This window comes from Monomorium pharaonis, chromosome 7 (assembly GCF_013373865.1).
Source record: "Monomorium pharaonis isolate MP-MQ-018 chromosome 7, ASM1337386v2, whole genome shotgun sequence".
In the NCBI taxonomy this organism is placed as follows: domain Eukaryota; kingdom Metazoa; phylum Arthropoda; class Insecta; order Hymenoptera; family Formicidae; genus Monomorium; species Monomorium pharaonis.
In genome coordinates, this window is record NC_050473.1 from 18,774,754 (window position 1) to 18,797,011 (window position 22,258).

At 35.5% G+C, this 22,258-nt stretch overlaps 1 protein-coding gene across 18 annotated transcripts in view; it reads right to left on the reverse strand.

The window, feature by feature from the left end:
- The window catches only part of LOC105839074 (sodium channel protein para), a 57,897-nt gene that overhangs the window by 11,672 nt on the left and 23,967 nt on the right, over positions 1-22,258 (reverse strand). For 4 of the 18 annotated variants that reach the window (XM_012685100.3, XM_012685110.2, XM_012685104.2 and 1 more), the window contains 13 exons: positions 19,871-20,142; positions 19,587-19,760; positions 19,138-19,488; positions 18,791-19,025; positions 17,104-17,235; positions 16,643-16,775; positions 16,435-16,559; positions 16,023-16,285; positions 15,764-15,937; positions 11,866-11,988; positions 7,460-7,582; positions 6,525-6,719; positions 6,175-6,420 (listed from right to left, as the gene is read on the reverse strand). In XM_012685100.3, coding sequence (XP_012540554.1) covers positions 6,175-6,420; positions 6,525-6,719; positions 7,460-7,582; positions 11,866-11,988; positions 15,764-15,937; positions 16,023-16,285; positions 16,435-16,559; positions 16,643-16,775; positions 17,104-17,235; positions 18,791-19,025; positions 19,138-19,488; positions 19,587-19,760; positions 19,871-20,142 — 2,546 coding nt within the window. Of the gene's footprint in view, positions 1-6,174; positions 6,421-6,524; positions 6,720-7,459; positions 7,583-11,865; positions 11,989-14,853; positions 14,977-15,763; positions 15,938-16,022; positions 16,286-16,434; positions 16,560-16,642; positions 16,776-17,103; positions 17,236-18,790; positions 19,026-19,137; positions 19,489-19,586; positions 19,761-19,870; positions 20,143-22,258 lie in introns of all 18 variants that reach the window. The other 14 variants (XM_012685116.3, XM_012685118.3, XM_012685101.2 and 11 more) reach the window with 6 other exon arrangements.

Genomic DNA, 22,258 nt, shown 5'->3' on the forward strand with positions numbered 1-22,258 from the left:
TGTTAAATTTTTAACACATCTAAGTGTTAATTTAACACAATGTGACTATATATTATTTGAATACTTTGTGTTTAATTGCTGTTTAACACTTCTTAGTGCCAATAAGATAACGCAATTTACAGATAGACAAATAAGAGAATATAAAAATAATGTATTCTTTCTACCACGTATCAATGCTTTTTTGTATTAATCATTTACATAATATTTGTCATTCCTCAACGTATTCGTCTTGCGTTAAATTAACACAAAAGCTTGAGTAAAAAAATTGTGTGCGAAAGGCGCAACGGAAAAGTAAAATATTCGATATATGCTCGGGGAGAAAGTTTTCGATGTGGGGAGAGATTTCGTAGGGTCGACGCGAGAGCACTCGTGTGATCCTCGCTCGTTTGTTTACGTACGGTGGACGGTGGACGGCGTGCGCGTTCAAGGTCGCCGCGCTACCATTCGCTCGCCAGCACTCGGCCCAGGGTTGCCAGGTCTGGCGCAATTGCGCCAATGTGGCTCCTTGATAGGTCAAAATGGCGCACAAAATTTAAAATTTGGCGCTTGGCGCAATTGTGGCTCCATAAAAATAAAATTTGGCGTAATTATGGCTCCTAAGGGCTCCAGCAGATGTCAGCGCGACGACGTCGCGTATAGAGACTCTGTAATCAGAGACTGGCCCTGTGATGCGATTTCAAGCCCGGGCACGCTCACGCACACATCGCACTCCCCCTATCCGTGAGGCACGCGCGCTCGGCTGCGATCGGCGTGAGCCGTCGCGCACTCGGCTACGTTCGCGGCTGAGTTTGTCCCTTTCTCCTCTGCCTCTTCCCCCATCTAACGTTTTCTGACTTCGAGCTCCGAGGCGATCGCCGGCGTCTAATGCTTTTTCAGAATATGTTTATCGCGCGGGCGCCGCCGGCTCTCGCGATTATTTTATGATCGGCGCATAATTGTAAAAATAAATATGTACAATTTAATCAATATTTTTTTGTTATTCCATGTAAATTAAATTTACAAATAAAATGTTAAATATATCTTATGGTTAATTAAATTAATTATTTAATTATTTAATTAAGTAACGTGCGAAGATTTAAAAAACTTTTTTCTTCGGTAATTTTACAAACTTTGATAACTTCACAAAATTAATATTGGATAAGTTAATATATTTTTTAACTAAATCAAGTTAAAGCTAATAGCATATAAAATTAATTTTCTTAAATTAAAAGTTGTGAAATAAACGAAAAACTGACTTAGTTGAAAGTTAAGTGTTAAATCAATTCAAGTTAAATTTAAACTTAATTTTGCTAAACGTTATTTATATTTATATTAAATTAGAAAGTCATAGTTTGTTTAAACTAGATTATCAAAACAATTATAATTAGATTAGATCATAAAATATATTCAACAGACAATACAAAATAAGCGAAAAAAAGAATCAATTAACACCGTAAAAAATAAGTAACAATAAGCAATAGGACATAACAAACAATAAGCAATAGGAAATCCACTCTTTGCCAGAGACGTGGATAGAATCGAGGCTTATAAATATCAATTTTATTTCTAAAGTAGTAGCTCTTAAATTTTTTAAAATAAGACAAAATATGTATGAAATGAATGTGTACAAAAAAGCTGTGTTGTGTTTCTATAGACATTTTTTATATAAACACATAACTAAATGTGACAGAGACCCATTTCTGGCATCACTAAGGTAAAGTAAGTAATAAATAAAGAAAAGACTTTTGCTCGAACAATTCGAACATGATAAATAAAAAACTTGACAATCGCGCATGCATTAATAATTATAATTTTTATAATTTCTAGTTTGCTTTTTTGTGCGACGCTTAATAATAATAAAATACGTTTTAAATCATGTTCCTTTAGTTTTTTGTCAATGTCCTTTTTCTTATAAAAATGTAGAAAATTGTTAAATAGTTATATTTTATAAATATTTTACTAAATAGTAAAAATTAATAATAAAGTTAAAAAGCTAATGACTTTTAACTTTATTAATTATAAATTTTAATTTTTAATTTTAACTAAATATTTTTGAAATATATAAACTTGTTAATTTTTTCCCAAGTTTTAAAAATTTATTTATGTAAAAGAAAAAATTATGAAAGAAAAAATACTTTAACTTAATTCAGTTTAAAAAATATATTAACTTACCTAATATTAATTTTGTGAACCCGAGAAAAAATGTTTCATATAAAAACATATAAATATATATAAAATATGTCCATATATATTTATATTAGCTTCCTTTCTTTTCTAAAATTTCTGTTTGATATAAAAAAATAATAGTTATACTGAAAAGATAGAAACTAATTAAAAAATAATTTTCGCATTGCTTCTTTTAAGAAAGCTAAGTATAAAAAATTGTCCATATATTCCGAAATATATATGATTATATATAAACAATTTTTCATACTTAGCTTTTTTAAAAGAAGCAATGCAAAAATTATTATTTTAATTAGTTTCTATCTTTTCAGTATGACTATTATCTTTTTATATCAAACAGAAATTTTACAAAAGAAAGGAAACTGATATAAACATCCCGATCAAAAATTTTTCATGTAAAAGTATGTAAAAATCTGTAGAATTATGTATCAAAAATGTCCATGCAAAATTTTACATTGTATATTTTTATTTAATTTTACATATTTTTATGTAATTTTATATAATTTTGATATAATTTTATAGATTTATACATACTTTTGTATAAAAAAATTTTTGCCGGGAAAAAAATTGCTAATTTACAATTATAGATGATTACATATCATTATACATAACTATATATAATTACATATGAATAATTCTTTCTCAATAAAAAATGTTTCATGTAAAAGTATGTATAAATTTATAGAATTATATCAGAATTATATAAAAGTATATAAAATTATGTAAAATTATGTAAAATTATATAAAAATATACAATATAAAATTTTGCATGGACATTTTTGATACATAATTCTACAGATTTTTATATATTTTTACATGAAAAATTTTTGATCGGGATATATAGACATCTTTTATATAAGTACATATATTCATATATGTTTTTATATGAAACATTTTTTCCCGAGAAGTTATCGAAGTTTGTAAAATTACCGAAGAAAAAAGTTTTTTAAATCTTTGCACGTTTTACTTAATTAAATAATTAAATAATTAATTTAATTAACCATAAGATATATTTAACATTTTATTTGTAAATTCAATTTACATGGAATAACAAAGAAATATTGATTAAATTGTACATATTTATTTTTACAATTATGCGCCGATCATAAAATAATCGCGAGAGCCGGCGGCGCCCGCGCGATAAACATATTCTGAAAAAGCATTAGACGCCGGCGATCGCCTCGGAGCTCGAAGTCAGAAAACGTTAGATGGGGGAAGAGGCAGAGGAGAAAGGGACAAACTCAGCCGCGAACGTAGCCGAGTGCGCGACGGCTCACGCCGATCGCAGCCGAGCGCGCGTGCCTCACGGATAGGGGGAGTGCGATGTGTGCGTGAGCGTGCCCGGGCTTGAAATCGCATCACAGGACTGGCCATCATCAGGGGGCCACTTTTAATTGGTCCGACTGCCACCAGACGACGCAACGATTTTGTAATACAGAGTTCTTTTATATTTAAGTTTTTCTAAGTTCTTTTTCAGTAATTAGAGCCACCGCACAAGCTTTTTCGTAACACGATTTATTTACAGGTATGCAACTTTTAAACCCAAAAATCTGCCTTTCTAACACTACCAGACCAAAATTTTGTGATCTTCCCTTTATTGATATATTTATTAATGCAAATGATTTGAGTACAGCTGAAGTTGAATACAATTCATTAATTAATGTTAACTGGAATTTTTTATACGGAAATAATATATTTGAAAGTAGTTTTAGTTTTTGGCCTATTGTAGCACAACATAAGAATGCTGGAAATTTTTTAGCTTTTAATACAATAGCACAATATGTTTTGAAAATTCTAACTTTGCCAATGTCAAATGCAGCGGTCGAAAGGGTCTTTAGTGTTATGAATGCATCAAAGGACAAAATGAGAAACAGAATGGCAACTGAAATGTTAAATGCACTACTCATGATTAAGTCACATTGTTATGCAAACCAATTTTGTTGTAGAAATTTTGTTTGCACACAGCAAATGTTGGAAAACTTTAATAATAAACATATGTATTTATGTAAAAACACAAATGCGTTTGAAGATGAGCAATATAAAGAAGATATGTATATCGTAGAGGCTGTGAATGAAGATAATAATGTTGACAAAACTACAAACTTTTGTAGTTCAAAATAAATTATAGAATATGCTACAGAATAAGATGCATGATTAAAATATACTTTTATAGAGAAATAAAATCTCGTTTTCTTTTCTTCGCACATTCGCATTCTTGTCAATTAAAAAATATCGATTTAACTGTAATACTACTACCTAACTAATTAACTTTATTCAGTTTTTTTAGATAACATAATAGAAGTACACAAAATAATAGAATATTTACGATTAAAATCTTTTTAGTTCCATGAAATGAGTATTGTTAAAAATCTGTCCTGTAATATGCTTTTAAAATGTTTTCAAACGTTTTGGTGCAAAAATGTTGCCAGGACTGGCGCAATGTGGCGCATTCGGTTGCCAGGACTGGCGCATTGATGTATCTAAAACCTGGCAACCCTGACTCGGCCGGGCAGGCGGCGCTCCTCGAAATTTGCTGCGACCGCGTGCAGCGCACACGAGACGGAGCTCGAAGCGCAACAGTTCGTTCCTCCACGAATTCGTAAATTCGGAGGGGGGTTAGGGGATTCGATCGCGTCCGACTTCCGCGAGTTTTAACGCATCCCAACCGCGCTTCGTATCCGATATCTCTTCCGAATAGGAAACCATACGGATTTCCGGTATTCTAGTTTTTTTGCTTTCGCAGAGGGCAGCCCGCATCGATTCGACTCGCGTCTCGTGCGACACCCGTAAAACTGCCAACTTCAGCGTCGATCTCGTCGGTTATTTGTGAATCGCCGCCGCGGACGCGACGCGCCCAATTAGTGTGATAACCGCGATTGATCCTGTATCGGATATTTATTAATTGCGTTAACGGCAAAGCGGACGTACGTTTGTGCGTACCGGCGACTCGTCGCAACGCGTGCCTCGCGAGATCTAGCTTCCGTCGAAGCGCCGAGCGATCGGCAAGAGCGACGGCCATGCGTCTCCGAATATTACGTTCCGCGGATATATTCACGTCTCTGGCTCCTGAGTTTATTCACTCGAGTAATAGCCCTGAGTAATCATAACCTGAAATGTGATCGCGCGATCGCTCGTTGTCGCTGGAACGCGCGGAAAGTGTAGGAAAGTGAGACTAGGAGTAGTGTGAAGGTGCAGCGTCGCCGCCTGAAGCTGGCCGCGCGTTCTTCGGATACACGTCACTCGTGCGAGTAATTTACGCGAGACGTCGATCCCGTTCGTTCTTCTCTCATTGCATTGTCGGGATGCAGCAAAGTTGCGGAACAATTAGCGCCGAGAGTGTTGTGTAAAGTTGTGTCGCACGAGCAGCATCGAGACCCGAGGGAAGGAGGAGGAGGAGGAGGAGGAGAAGAAGGAGGAGGCGGCTTGGTCCAACAAAATTTTTATGAGTGAGTACAATTTTTATGTGCAATAAAAACTGCTAAGCATTGTCATACGACAGGAATAACGCCCGTGCAGATGAAATTTATGTAATTGATTATACGAAATTAATCGCGATTGTTTTTCGGGTGGGAAATTCGTTTAAATTAATTACATCGACGATAAAGTTTATCCACAAGTTTTAGAATAATAGAATTTTTACAATGGAAATATAGAAATAGATATACGTGATAACTGGCCTCGGTTATTTTGATTGCTTACAAGGAGAAAATTTTATAGTAAAAATCACTATGGTAAACAAGAAAAAAATGTTTACTGTATGTTTTTCATTAAAATATCATAGTATTTATACTACTTGATATAGTTCTCTGAAATTTCCTCTTATTTGGTTCGTGGCTATCGTGTCGCATAGTAATTTTTAATATAAAATTTTTTTCTGTGTACGATTACAGTTAAAAGTTCGATAATTCAACAAACGGTATTCGTTTTAGAAAATGTAAAAGATTTAACAAAAGAAAAGAACATTATGCCCTGTAAGATCTAATATATCTTTATTATTTATTATAAACTCACCCTCGGTCGCGGAATAGCTTTTAGAGGCTTCTTATTACCCATTTTCTTCATAGCATTATAATATTTCTTCTGATCTTCCGTCATGAACATCTCGAGGGATCCGCCGGCCTTCTTCTTTTGCTCGTTAAAATTGTCGATGATCACTCCGATAAACAGATTGAGGGTAAAAAACGATCCAAATATAATGAAAAACACGAAGTAGAGATACATGTAAATGTTCGTTTCGCGAATCGGTTGCTTATCTATCTGTAAACGATTGAGTGACGTGTTATGACATGTATACAATATACATATATATCGGATAAGAAAATTAAGTAGAGCAGTTGCGAGTAGGAATTTACTGTACTCACATCTCTGGAGTCGATCGCGTCGTTCATGATTTGGATCCAGCCTTTGAAAGTCGCCACTTGGAATAGGCACAGATACGCTTTCCCGACGTGGTCAAAATTCATCGGCGAATTTTCCCACGTGTAATTCTCGATGCCACAAGCGTGACGATCCGGTATTATCTCGTGGCTGAGCGTCGTCTTGTTCGTGTCGACACACTACAGCGAAAGTGAAATTTATGCAGATATACAGATGTGATTTTTTTAAATAAATATTTTTATTAGGAAAAGAAGAATGTATTACATCCATTTTTACAAATGTGTTAATATTTATATTTTAAATAAATTATATATATATATAAGTTGTATTTATAACATTTTCTCTTTCAATTTAACAACATATTTTTATAATTTCTCAATTTCATTTGTCATTTTTTATTGTGTATATATTTTTAATATTCAAAATAATTTATGCAAAATTTTATCGCGAGCTTAGATATTCTATAAATAAATAAATTTATTAATTTATAGAATAACTTAATCTCAGCATCGCAGTAAAACTTTATAGTTTACATAAGTTATCTTGAATACTTAAAGTACTTATACAAAAAATAACTTATGTAAAAAAATTTAGATTCTTTGCACATACTTTCTTTAATACATTTCTATTAAAGTTCTATTAAAGTTTCTACTTCTTAAAATAATTCTTGCTTTGGCAGAAAATTATAGAAATCAAATTTTTTGTATTATTTTTAGCTGTAGTATAGAACAATCTATAATTTTTCCAAAATTTTTTACATGAACTTTTTAATTTTGAAAATAGATGTAATACGTTCTTAAAAATTCCCGCGATGAATCGCGCGAATTGTTTAAACTGTTTAAAGAGTAACGAGTATCACTTATATTTAAAAAATCGAAATTATACATTTCCATGTATTTATATGAAAAAATGTATTTACCTTAAAGTATTTGCCAGCAAACAGCTGCACCCCCATGATAGCGAATATAAGCCAGAAAATAAGGCATACCAGCAATACGTTGAAGATGGATGGAATGGCTTGGACCAAGGCATTAACGACTACCTATGAGAGACGAAATTTGATTAGACGCGTTATCGTATTCGTAATATTTCTCTAATAATTTCTGCATCTATGCGTTTATATATATATGTGGGATTTGTGTCATACGCTATACGCATAATGTGCATGTCAAGACTAAAAACGCACAAAATTTATTTACTTCATAAAAATAAACCCGATAAAACTAGCTTATGTTTTTAAATAAAAAATTTGTGTCTTGCAAATTTCTATTGCCTAAATTCTTTTCCTAAAGAGATTTATAATTTTCAAAGGCATTCGTAATTTTGAATTTTGTAATTAATTTTAACAAAGAGTTTCATGAAATTAAACATTAGTCTATTAATTCTTCAACGAATCTATTAATGGCAATGTATCATAATTTTCTCATAAAATAATATTTGTCGAAAATTTAATATATAACATTATGCAAATACAATAATAAAAATTTGATCGCGAGTAATATTTGATACGTTGCGTTCCTGCTGTATGATAATCTAATTCTGTGCATAATACTTTGGCTTTACAGACGCTTTTATCCGGATTGATGCAATTAAAATATAACATATGATTGTTAACAGATGTCTATAAAAAAATAAATTTTAATTTGAATTACTAACCAAATTATACAGAAATACTTTCAGATTCTTAAGAATTACACATACACACTAAAAATCCCTTTTTGCTACACTGATAAAGAAATTACATTTTTTAAATCTTATTAAACGATGCTCTCGAATAATGCACGAATAATTATGCAAGAGATAATTTGGACATAATTTTCGTTATAGTGTGTATGTAAAGTGGCGAGTTGCAGTGCAACTAATTGAGATAAAATAATTTACTAAATGTAACTGTGATTTTGATTGATCTGATGGATCAGTGATGATATGCGCGTCGTGTCAATTTATATTTACGAATTTCATACTCGGGTGTACCTACTAGAAGACAGTCAGCCACAGATCAACATGTAAAGCAGGCGCAAGTTACAACACAAACGAGAAGCAAGCAAGCACAAGCATTCGTTCTTCACGTGTAGGCAGTTCAATTGCAAATACTACGTTCAAGCGATTTATATACAGAATATCCTACAAAAAAAGAATATATACGAGTGGCGCGGGCTCTCATTTAGGAATAATACTGATTGGATGTTTCCTTACCCTAAATTATATTGGATATTTACTTGAGGAGCTCGTTGAACACTGAACATTAATAAGCAAGTTAAATTATGCAGCTCACATATTATTTTCGATACAAAGGACTTATCTTTTTGTAATTAAGGAATTATTACCGATATTTAATCCTCGCGCGCATCTACGACGATTTGCTTTTCATCCGTGCAAAATGTTTCGGATGAAAAATTTCTATTAGAAATCTAGAGCCTTTTTTCACCAAAAATTTAATGCCTTTTTCTCCTCTCTCTCTCCCTCTCTCTCTCTCTCTCTCTCTCTCTCTCTCTCTCTCTCTCTCTCTCTCTCTCTCTCTCTCTCTCTCTCTCTCTCTTTCTCTCTCACACTCTCTCTCTCTCTCTCTCTCTCTCTCTCTCTCTCTCTCTCTCTCTCTCAGGACATTCAGTATATAATATTTGAAAAAAGAAGAGGGGCAACTTAGAATTCTCTAGATAACTTCCGCTTTGATTAATATGTTCCCCAGTATTTACTAAATTGTTTATTGAAGAGTTTCCTCCTTCTGTGTGTTTACGCATTGAACACGAGCCGAAGATTTTTATCTGGGAAACATATTAATTCTGCATAAATTCGGAAACAATCGCATCCTGCTACCTTCGTGGTCTCGTGCAAAAGCAAAAATAACGCAAGAAAACAAAATACGTAAGCGCTCCGAGGAGCGATCTGCAGCGAGCTACTGTAAAATATAATAGAAAAAGTGTCAGGGCGTGGGCATGACAGTAATCACTACAACCCAGTGTCTCAGCGACCTTGTGTTGCGAGTATGAGTGACGTAAGTATGAGTAGTTTGCCAGGAGATTTCGTATTCGTCGCGATTATTGTAAAGGGCCAATGGTTGTAGCACTTCACTGCACTGTTATGAGGGATGAATAGGGTACTCCTTCTGTGTGTAATCATATCGCACGTTCGGCAACAAATATTACCAGATACTCATAGGATACATTAGACAAATATATTCAGAGAGTCGGTTGTATTTAATCCTAAATGCGATATGAATAGTGATTTATGTTGTGGCTAGTATCATTTTTTTTGTTTGCGTATATCGAGCTTCCAGAACGTAACGCTATCACACGCACTATTATCAGGCTCGTGTTATACAGAGTCAGATAAACGCGATGTACCATTTCGATCTTCACGTTTAAGCGTACATACACGCTTCGAATTATTAGGTGCGCAACTTCATTCTCGGCCTTTTTTACAAAATTTTATTCATGTTTATTTGTAAAAAAAACGAATAGTTATTTAATCTTCGAAGTAATTCCCTTCACTTTCTATACATTTTTGCCACCTTTCAGGCAACTGTCGAATTTTGCTTCGAAAAAAATTTCTTTTTAGTTGTCCCGAGCGTTCTTCATCTTCAAGATCCAAATTTCCACTTTTAAATCTTTGGAACCACTTTTTGCACATACTGTACGAAACAGCATTTTCGCCCAAAGCTGAATAAATCATTTCCTTGGCTTCTGCGACATTTTTTTCCAATTGAAAGGTAAACAGAAGGCAGTGCCTCAGATGCTGCTTGTCGAACGACATCTTTTTCACTCCTGCTTTCTAAGGTTATGTCAGCAGGACTCCCATTTATTGTAGTGCATTTTGAAGCTTAGGCTTGGTACTTTTAAACCACCACAGGGCGGGCAAAAATTTTAATTTGAATAGGTGCTGTCATTGATTAAATTTTGGGGCCGAGAATTAAGAAAATTACACACCTAATACGTTTCCCTCTCGCAAAGATAGGGGATGGTACAACACGTGTATCGATGACAATGTACGGGATGAAATAAGCGCGTGTTTCTACATAAGATGCGTGTTTCTCGTTGTTAATGTAATGTCGGTCGATTGTGGACGAATTGTCTACGCGCTGCTTCGCGCATTCGCATTTCTAAGCTTTGCCGTGCATTCGCGACTGCCTCTATAATCAGCATGTTCCCGTGCAACAGGAAGAAAATGTATAATATTGAGTTTCCGATCGATTTCAGACCGAACGCTTTTTTGCAGTTTTTCAAGAGCCGCTATCGTCGACTATCAGATTTTCCATATCTCCAAATCCTATTAGTTTCTACATGAAGCTATCTTTTTTGCATATTCCTTATTTTCTACAAAGATAATATTTAGATAAAGAATTAGATTTGCATTTGCATTATATATGAACGATTAATAATATCAATTTTACGTAAATCATGTGCGTTCGAAAAGAAAAAATTTGAAAGTAGAATCGGAATACAGTAATATTTGAAAAATCAAGTACTTCGCATATATTAAAAAAATACGAAATTGATTTTTTTTTTGCTTTTAATCTGCAACTGATAATTGACAACAAGGCAGGCTCTTGATAAACGTCGAACATCGTGGAAGGCAAAGGAAACGATGATGATTTTCGAGTCCATATAATCTGAGAATTATTATTTCTAGTGCAAGAATTTGATTAAATAAATGTATACGTATCGGTAACCGTTTATGAGAGAAAAATGATAATAACAATAATTTTTTAAGTGATTTCTAAATGTAAGAATTGAAAGCAATTTGTAATAGCAATAAATATAGCTTTGTTAGAGCTGAGGTAACGCATCATGAAAACATAGTTTTGATTAGCAAATTTTTTTTCTACGTCTTTCAAGAGTATAACGTTATAAATTTTTCACTAATTTCTACTTGAAACCTAACACATTTCTAAATGTTGCAAAAAAATTATAAACCAAATCGTTATTTCAAAACATAGATATCAATCTTAAATAAAGACTCAATTTAACGTCAACTCTTCTAGGATCAATCTTTTAGTTCTTGTCTGAAAAAAAATTATCTTTCATTTCCATATTAATTATCCGTTAATTACTTTTCTATAATGTAACGTATTTTGCAACGTATTTTAAGCAAATCAATCTCAAATAAAGTAAATTTTCTTTACGACATCCATAATGAGATAACAGAAGGTTCTTCCTGATATCCCCTCGGTGGAAAATATCGTCGTTGACGGGGATTACAAGATTAAGAAACGCTGTTATACTCCCCGGTATTGAAGGGATTAAACATAGGGGATCGTCTCTGCCGTCTTCTCCACGGCAGACGTAGAGCAAGCGACAAGGTCTGCTGAGACGGTGGGCTACATACCCGCATCCCCTGCATTCTAGACATCGCCCTGAGCGGCCTTAGGGCCCTTAGGGTCCGCATTGTTTTGAAGGCTTGAATCCCGCCAGCGCCACAGAGCGACGCTACGAAGTTAATGAGCGATACCTGCGAGCGAGAAACGAGAGCTAATCACAGCGAGAGGTAGACAGACGTGTGTGGGGTTGAACTTGATCAATTCCGATGATTCACGGACGTTGGGATAAGGGAGACGGGGAATTTGGGGTGGGAGGGAGGAAGTTAAAGACAAGAGAGACGAGATCGACGTGTCACTGCGTTCCTTCGACTCCTCGACGGATCAAGACATTTGGATATCTGTACAAACATGAAATTCGAGGGGCTGTCGATCTGTGGAGAGCCTCGACACATTTCTCTATCTATAGATATATATGTATACTCATATGTACATTATTATATATCACTTTTCTACAAGTACCGTCACTTTGTGGGATTCGCGGAAAAAAAAAACTGGCAGCGCTCAGCAGACAATTAACAAAATGTTGCGGAAAGCAATTTTTTCTCTTGCACTTTTGTATCTTCTCTCGCGATGTCCACGTTTATTGGCAAAGAAATTGTTTTGAATTTTACAAGTGCGCAAATTTCGTGAATAATTAATTGCAAGAATAATATTCAGATAACAATTTAAATTATATACGCAATTAGGAAGCATTGATTATTATTAAGCAATAATTTAATTTTTTTAATTAATAATATTTAAATTACTACATTGCTACAAAATATGTCCATAAAAAATCTGGAGCTTCTAAAAAGTTCTAGTTGACGTGATTGCAGAGCTTATCAATTTGCTGGATAAGTGAACTTGCTAGGTTTGAGACCCATAAAAAAAGATTTCGTAACGGTACTTACAGAGCAGAGGACACATTACATTAATACAATACGACAATTATATAAACAAGGGAGATAGAGGCAAATAGATTCCAGGTACGGCACATATAGCAATTAACAATAATCAGGAGATGGCTGTGTGTATGTGCATATATATTTGTATCACGTACGCATATACGTGTGCACGTGGAGAGATACATACGTATTCATATATAGGCACACACACACACGCAATTCAGAGAAACAGATAGATAGATAGATAAAACGACAAATAGCTCGGTAGGGATTATCGTTATACGAGCAAGTTACTATCGGCTGCATCCTGAAACAGACGAAAAGGTTTGTCATACTTGCGATCACGACGCCTCACGCGAATCCTACTATAATTTATACAACACGAATATACGAGATCTGTACTATACCATATTCACTGCCGATAAGATTATCTGTTAAGGCGAAAATTACCCAGACAGCACACAATGTTTATAAAAGATTTATAAATTATTTATAATATTTGAATATTTTTTGAAAATATTTTTGTGATCTTAGGTTGAACGGATCACAAACCTTTATTGATAATGTCATAAAAAAATATTAAAAATATTTATTTTTTTATTTACCATAAATACTGTACAAAATATTCAGTCTATATATAAAGATTTTTTCTTTACGTATATAAAATATTTATATGATATTTTTGCAAAAACAAACAGTAATAAATATTTATGACTGCTTATCACAAATATCGTGTGCTACGTGAGTAGAAATCTGTTCTACTATGTTTCTTCAGTCATTTCTCGACGAATGGAAAATTGTAGTCGCGATGAAACGTCGTGACGCTCCAAGAAAGATCTCAATAAACACATTACATATTCTGCGCTCGTAGACGCACGTAACGTCACACGTGCGCGTATGTACATTCATACACACAGATCACATACGTACATACGAGGAAGTTTTTACACTACACAGAAAGCATATTTATATAATATATATATATATGTATATCATGTATATATTTTTGGTACTTTGCACAACGACCATTGGTACCAAGAGACCGTTAGAAAAGGCGTACATAGGCGACTTTAGCTAGTAATATATACGACAATGACCCCGGGTGCGGACACCAAGTAGAGACGCCAGTGTATCTCTGCACAACGGGTATAAGCACACCATATAAGTACACCGTGATGCACCGTAATACAAGCTACCCTTCCCGTAGCCGCTCTTCCCGCGCTTTATCTTTCCCACCTCTCGATTAATCCATTAATCACACACGGATATTTCAAAAGCCGAAGCTTCGTACCGCGTCCAACGGATCGATATCGTACTCTATCTAAATCGCCGAATCCACAGTCGGTCGGAATCGAGCCGAAATAAGTCCAAGCTTGTTTCAAGGGATCGCTGCACGGAAAGAAGCTTCTCTTAAAATTTACCCTCAAAATCTGGTAATTGTGTGACCTCGAGGAATTTCATCGTACTCCTTAGTAAAATTTACTATACTTTTAGTAAACTTTACTAAAGGTATTGTAAATTTCACTAAAAAGTATAGTAAAATTCTTCGAGTTAACACAATTATCAGATTTTGAAGATAAATTTTAAGAGAAAATTCTCTCCGTGTGATTTTCGCTTTGACCTCGCAATCAACATTAATAAACGGCCTTCCTTTAAACTAATTGGAAAGACAGTATTTTTTTTAACGCAACTTTTTTTGCAAAATTACGCAACAATACAAATTTGTTATTATTCAATAGAAATACATTAGGGACAAGTAATTTTTCTTTATTAGTGTTGCTGTCGGCGCGAGATCAACGCTTAAATCTCCGATTCCACGGACGGGGAATCTCGACTCGTTCCCGATCACGGCATTGTCACTACTTTGAGAGGAAGAAATAGAGAGACAGAGAAAGAGAGAGGAACAATTCACATGCATGACCGGCAGTCCCTCGTTAATCGGAGGCCCGCGCGGCGGGGACAGATTAAAAACGTGCTCCTGTCGGTGAATAACGTGATCGATCCGTTGGCTCCGTACGAATCCATCGAGCGTCGTTGCGATAGACAGGCCGAATCAGGCTTTCTTTGCATTAATAAGTTTCGCACTCAAGTCCTCGTCGGCCGATGACTTACTCTCATGCCCTCCCACCGTGAGACTGCCCGTAAAGGCCTCAAGGCCCTCAGTGTTCTCATGGAACGGAAGGCCGGGATGTCAGCTGCGCCGGCCCAGACAGCGCCCAAGTTGATCAGCGATAGCTAAGTTTCATCAAACATTCATCAGACGGGACATAATATGCGTCAGTTCTTACAGTTTAATACTTAATGGCGATCGGATTAAGAGAAATCCACCGGAAGAGGTTCCGACGCTCGGCTCCCACATTGCTTCGCACGTCGGCGTTACTCTCGTTCAAAGAGGTTGAAAGAGGAGGAGAAAGTAAAAGATAGGGTAGGGGCAGATAGAATCTCGAGTACGAGAGAGAGATCTCCATGCGCGGCAAAAATTTGAAAGCGGATCGATCCGTGCGTCGATCTCTGACTGATCTGCTCTTATCCAAAGTTAACTCGAAAAGTTTCCTCGATCGTTACGCGCATTTAATCTTTTAGCCAGCGAATATTTGAGTTTCTCGATGCACGAATGGATACACTTGTCCTGCAATGTCGTGTCGTGTCGATGACTGGCGACTCGCCGTCGAGATCAGATGACACCGCGCCGCCGATAAGACTGCGCCGTGACGTGTTACGATTCTTCGATGTAAATTTACAAACGACACGAAATCAATAAGGCGACTAATCGATTCGCGATACGAAGTCATTCGAAAACGACGAGACCCTCTCTCGTTAGTTGTCAAGTGTGCAATGGAGATTTTATTGCATCGAGATTTTTATTTCGAGCGTTCTTTATTGGCATTTCGTATGGACGATTGAATGGTCGTCTTTTGGTGGATCGCGCGATCGCTCAATTGCACACGTCGACATAAAAATCAAACGCTTCCGGAAATCGGGGTTAGAATCGGTCGGAGAGACGGGAAGAGACTTCACTTACCATGACGATGATGAAATCGAGCCAGCACCAGGCGTTCGTAAAATACTTTTTAAATCCTAGAGCCAGCCACTTGATCAACATCTCGATGAAGAAGATCACAGTGAATATTCGGTCCATGTAATACAACACGTCTTGCAGAACAGGTCGTTGTTGAAGATGAACGTCCTCCAAAGCCTGCAAATCGCCCGGTTTCGTTTGTTCGATCGCCCTTCCAAATTGGATACTTTTGAAATTCATTGAAATAAAATAACAATCTCACCAAGGCCAAGCTACTTAGAAGGATCATGGTGATGACGGCAGTCTCGAAATATTTGTTCTCGATCAGCCGGAAGGTCTTGAACCTCAAGTTTGCCCAGCCTTGCCAAAACGGGGCGTCGTCGTCGCCGGCCAAGAATGGAAACTTTTTGTAGCAATTTTCCGGACAACAGTCGGCCGGGTAACTCGGATCAATAGGATCCTCGTCCGCGTGTATTATTATGTCGTCTTCGATCTCTTCCTGTTCTTCACCCTCGTCCTCTATATCTAGATAAAAAAAAAGGGGAGTTTTAGTTATCACTATTAGGTTGAAATATTTAACGGCAAAAGTTTCCTTCTAATCTTCGACGTGTCGATTTCTCTTCTTTCAAATTTTCAAGATAATTCTGCAAAACTAGATAAACCATCAGTTCTACCTTCCTCCTGTTCTAGATCTTCTTTACTCGCGTCTTTCTTCTCCTCGCCGTTTAACGAATCCATACTGCCTTTGTGACTCTCGTCCTTAAACGCGCGGTTTTTGTGACTGCCATACGATTTGTTACTGTTAAAAAAATAATCGGGTAAGACACGCTCTTAACGACATTACCTGAGATACGTGAACACTTTACGATAAAACTAACCGACCTGATAGTATCGTCTTCGTTCTGATTAATATAATCGTTGTCCAGTCTATAATCGTGATGGTTTATTGAATTCGCGATAACTTTCGTATTATTCAGGCACAGTTTGCCCCTCTTTAGCTTCCCCTTCAAATCTCCTTTGAAAAGAAAATCAAATTCGATATGTTAAGTAGCATTGTTTTTCTTTAAGTTTTAATTAATAATGAAAAATATAAAAGTTTGGAAGAAGAAAAGAATTTGCATAATGATTTATAGCTTTAGACAGATCGCCTCCGAAGATAAAATCTTCGGAGGAGTAGTTTTTCAAAAATTATTTTAAACGAATAACTTTTGGTATTTCACGACAGTTGCAGTTTAATACGTCATTCGATATTTCTGCCAGCTAAAGATGCTAATTATATAACAGAAAGGATTAGTGTTATTATTGACGAAGAATTGTACTTTCGTTGTTTCCAACACGCTTACCATGAATGGTAAATTCCATCCCGTCGCCAATGGCAACTTCAAGCTGATTAAGTTCTTTGGCGCTTTTCTTGTCTCTGTATGCATCCAACTCTCCATCTGCAAGATCTAGGTCCCCATCGCGATCAATCCCATCTGCACAGTCATATAAAATCTCTAACCCGTCCTTTATTAAGAAATTCGTATCGGAAAACAAATCGAACGCGTTGAAAATCATACGAAATGCTGTACAGCAAAAAATTTATTCGTCACATACAGGCCCATCTTACACACGCAACACACGCAACACACACACACACACACACACACACACACACACACACACACACACACACACACACACAAAACACAGCACACACACATACACACACGTGCGCGATTGTTTTCCGTCGCGATTCCCAACACGTTGAATCGAGGAATCAGATCAAATTAGTAATACGATCATGTTGTTTGCATGCAATCGTATATGGTGTCTTTTATGTCCAGTGGTAACACCAGTGACCCGATCTGATTCGAACCGGTGTGTCAACGATTTACAATGTGAATGCTTTACGCGTGATACTTGCTGCATTGACACATATTAATTTTATTGATGATAGCCGTGAAACATGTTTAAGCTCAGCGAGATATAAATTCAAATTGTTCTATACGGATTTATCACCTGAATTTATCACGTTTTAAAGATGTGTGAAAGATATTGAAAAATTGCTTGTACATTACAATATATTTGTTAAAAAGATTTTGTGCAAGAAAATATATATATGTATTTAAAGAACTACACTGTCTTGTGTTCCATTTTTGCATTAAATCAAAAGGAGAAATCGAGAATTTAAAAAAAATTTACAACAAGTTTACCTATAAATAGACAATGCAGCAAACAATCATGCGTTTCCTTTTTATACGTGTTTAATTCTTCTTAATGATAAATGCGCATCTTGTGTGGATGAACTTCACCATTGAAGTTACGTAGTAAAATGCTTTCCCAAAGTAAAATGCATAGCAACGTATAACTGCCAGGCAGCTAATCAGCGAAACAAAACTTAACTTGCGTTTAATCCCATATATTAAATACATCGTATTATTTTCATTTGCAAATTTACTATTTTTTCGTGAAAATTGCCGAATGAAAAATGTGATTAAATTCGAATCGAACTAATTGTAATTATAATAATTAAAAAAGAGAGAGCGTTTATTATTCGTATTAAATTGTATAATTAAATGAAATTAAATGAAATTACGTTATTACATTAATGCAGTACGTGTTGATTTTAACGGAGCATAATAGCGAACCAAGTAAAATTTAAGGAGTCTGCATAATAAATTGTATGTACCAGTCGCGACGTATATATTATACACATATACATATATCTATATATTTATGAACTTTACGATCGATATCGGATATTATTAGAATAAATTAATATAAAATCGATACAATATAAAATATAAAAGCAAGAGAAAGAAGAAATGCTATTTAAAGGTAATTTTGAATAACAAGGAAATACAATCGATTCTCTCGTTCGCTCTGTTCGTCGTTGTAATTCATAGCTCGTCGTCACGCTCACAATTTTATTATATCGGTCGCCGACTGGCACCAGCAAAATGTGTGAAAGAAGTGTAAAGCAAAAACTGAAAGACAGTGCCACGAACTACACAGCGCACACAGCAAGCGATCTGATTGGATATAAACCTTCTTTCCAACTGTTGGACGGTCCCTCACCTGGCGCCTGATCGGATATCTGATTGGTGAGTTTGGCTCGCATCAACTTCAAAAAATCCATGATATTTCGTTTGATCCACTTGATGAAACGCGCTATCCGGTCGATCGCCTCCGCGATTTTGTTCGTGTCGTTGTCCGCAGTCGGGGCCGACAGATTCGACGAGCCGAAGTTGCTGAGCAACAGAGCTAAGAAGAGGTTCAGGACCTATTTCGTGAAGACGTAACACGATTAATCGTTGGCGAATAAATTTGACTCGCGCGAAAAAAATTTGCGATGTTACAATTGCCGCTGGAAAAGTTCCCGGCTTTGTACTTACGACCAAATTACCGATGACGACGGTGGCTAAGAAGAATGGGATACACGAGACATCACCGACCAGCATGCAATCCCACATAGACTCGATCCATTCGCCGCACAACACGCGAAAAACGATCATGAACGAGTGCATGAAGTCAGTAAAGTTCCATCTGGGTAGTTCACCGTCCGGGAAGAGGTCGACATGATCGGTGTAATTCTTGCCGAAGAGCTGCATACCCATCACGGCGAAGATGAAGATGATGATGCACAATACGAACGTTAGGTTACCTAACGCGCCCACCGTTCTGCCCATGATGGAGATCAGCAGATTCAACGTAGGCCACGATTTAGCCAGTTTGAACACTCTTAGCTGAAAGAAAAGACGTGTTTTCAATGATCCGAATTACTTTTACAACAATCGCTCGTCAATTAACAGAATAACAACGCAGTGGAAAAGTGACAACTCACCAATCTGAAAGACCGTAATACCGACAGGCCCTGCACGCCTTCGAGACCCAACTCCAGAAGCGAGAGAGCGACGATGATGAAATCGAAAATATTCCAGCCCTCTTGAAAATAATATTTTGGGCTCATCGCCATCAGCTTCAGAGTCGCTTCGATACCGAACGTCGCCGTGAAGAACTAGAATGCAAATTGGGTTATCGATATAATCGTAAATTATTAAATTTGCGTAATACATCAGATAAATATTCTTTTTCTGTAATAATATTGGTGTTTGCGGTTGCACTCACGTAATTGCCAGATTTGAGTACTCTTTCCATGTCTTTGTCCATGTCGTGATGATCCAATGCCATGAAGAGCGTATTGACGACGATACAGAGTGTAATGAAGAGCTCTACGAATGGATCAAAAACCAACAGGGACACGTACTTTTGAAACTCGAGCCAAAGCCAACAGCAATCCCAGACGCAAAAGATGTCGATACAACGAAACATTCCGGCCACTAATTTGTCCTTGAATGTAGGTTCTTCATCGTCGTCTGTCGGAAAGTAATAGGTCGAAACTGTAACGCGCGTTAGTAATGTTTTGTCTGGCACCACTCTTTTTGGGGAAAGAGGTTTTTCTGGTCAGGCTCATTCTTCGAGATCACAGATTATATATATATTTATATATACACAGGCAGGCAAGCAGGCAAGCAAGCAGAAGGCATGGCGAGAAATTAAAAAAAAAAAAACACACGCATGAATAATGAGTAGTGAATAATGAATCATGTAAATCTGGATAAACGTACTCAATGCTACAGTTGTGAAATATCGAAATGTAAAATATCTTCAAATGTTAATTTTTTTGTGAATGTTCACATTCACACGTCACTGTTCTATAAATTTAAGAAATCTTTTTATAAGTCTTTCTCATAAATATTTTATAAGTTTTATTAGTTTTATAAAAATTGAAATTGTATATAATACAATGTACCTTTCATAATGTAGCATTGTGTGTTTCGTACGATATGCAAATTCACGTAAGCTGCTAATATATACAAAACGGAAAAATGGTAAAATTTAAATCGTGCATTATCAACGCGAATAGAGTGCAATACGGCACAATACATCAAAGCATGCGCGCGAACTCGATATTATTACAATTATTACGTTTAGTACACTTAAAAAAAAAGAGGTAGTTCCATTTTAATACTTTCGCCACATAAAAGATTATTACGAAACTATTTTGTTACATGTCTTCTTTTTCTTAAATAAGTAGTCAAATATGATTATAACATCACAATAATATTTGATTTGAAGAATACAAATTTTATTTATTATTTTAAAAAGTATGTTTCTCGCGGCGAAAGTATCAAATATTGCAATAATGACAACCAAACATTAAACATCATAATTCAACGCGAAATTCTCCTTAACTCAAACATTTTACAAGAGATACAATTAACAAGCAATATCACGCACGGTTGTATTTCTCAAACAAAGCGGTAATTTCCACGCGGATGCTTATGTTAACGGAACTCACAATATGGCGAAAATGTGATTTGTAACATTACGTGCAAAAATTTGAAACTGTGAACCGTAAGTGATCAAGTGTCGTTTTGCGGAGAGCCGATAAAAATACTCATGTCTATCATTTTCGAAATATACTAATCTTGTATTGTGCACCCGAAACACGTTAGTGCCCTTCAACACGGTGGTAATGCAGGTGCAAAAATATTGAAGAGGTATAATAACAAGAATAACCAAAATCATTGCAGTTTCATACCGAAACCAAAAATAAATAAAGACTTCTCAATCATCGATGAAAATAAAAAAATATCCAAAATTATTTAAAATTAATTTTATTATAATTTCTTTTAATTTATGGAGAGAAAGGAAAAGATAAATGGAGAAAGAGAGATAAATTAAATAGAATATTATAAAATCAATATTATTGTATTCTTTAATTTAAAAAAAAATACAAGAATTAAGTGAAAAATAACGCCTTTACGAGCATTACCCGTGAAACTGCGTGGAAATACAATATTTTAATAAACGAAATATTGAAATCATTCTTAGAACGTACTCTTTAATTATCTGTACTCATCTCTCGATACAGTCACCAGATAACGATAATTACATGTAATTAAATAACATTCTAAAGATTATTTCTGTTTCATTTATTGAAATATTTAATCTAATTTAATCACAAATAATGCTTATAGAAACAATACGTTTTTATATTCAACTTTTATAATTATTTAAATAAAATATTAATATATTGTGAAATTAATATAATACATAAAATTAAAAAAAAAATTGAAAATGCGCTATTCTTCCTGGAAATTTATATCATATATTGTTAAGCATTATTTACGGCTTATCGACGATTGAGATAATCTGAAAAAAAAAAAAATCGAAGCATGAAGCGACCAGTATCGTGCAGCTGCGGCGAAGGTGGTAATCTGTGTCACATCGTAGGAAACGAGCAAACTCTGTTTCCCCAAAAAATGTTTTCACACAAACCGCCCTCAAGGGCCCGCGGGCCGCAATCTTATCTTTTTTTCTCTTGTCGCATCAAGCTGCTCAGAGAGAGAAAGAGAGAGAGAGAGAGAGGAAAATATCCCTGCGTTTTACATTATTCGCCACTTAAATGCTTGTTCTCCGTTTTAGCGATCGCTGAGACGTGTCTGTCGA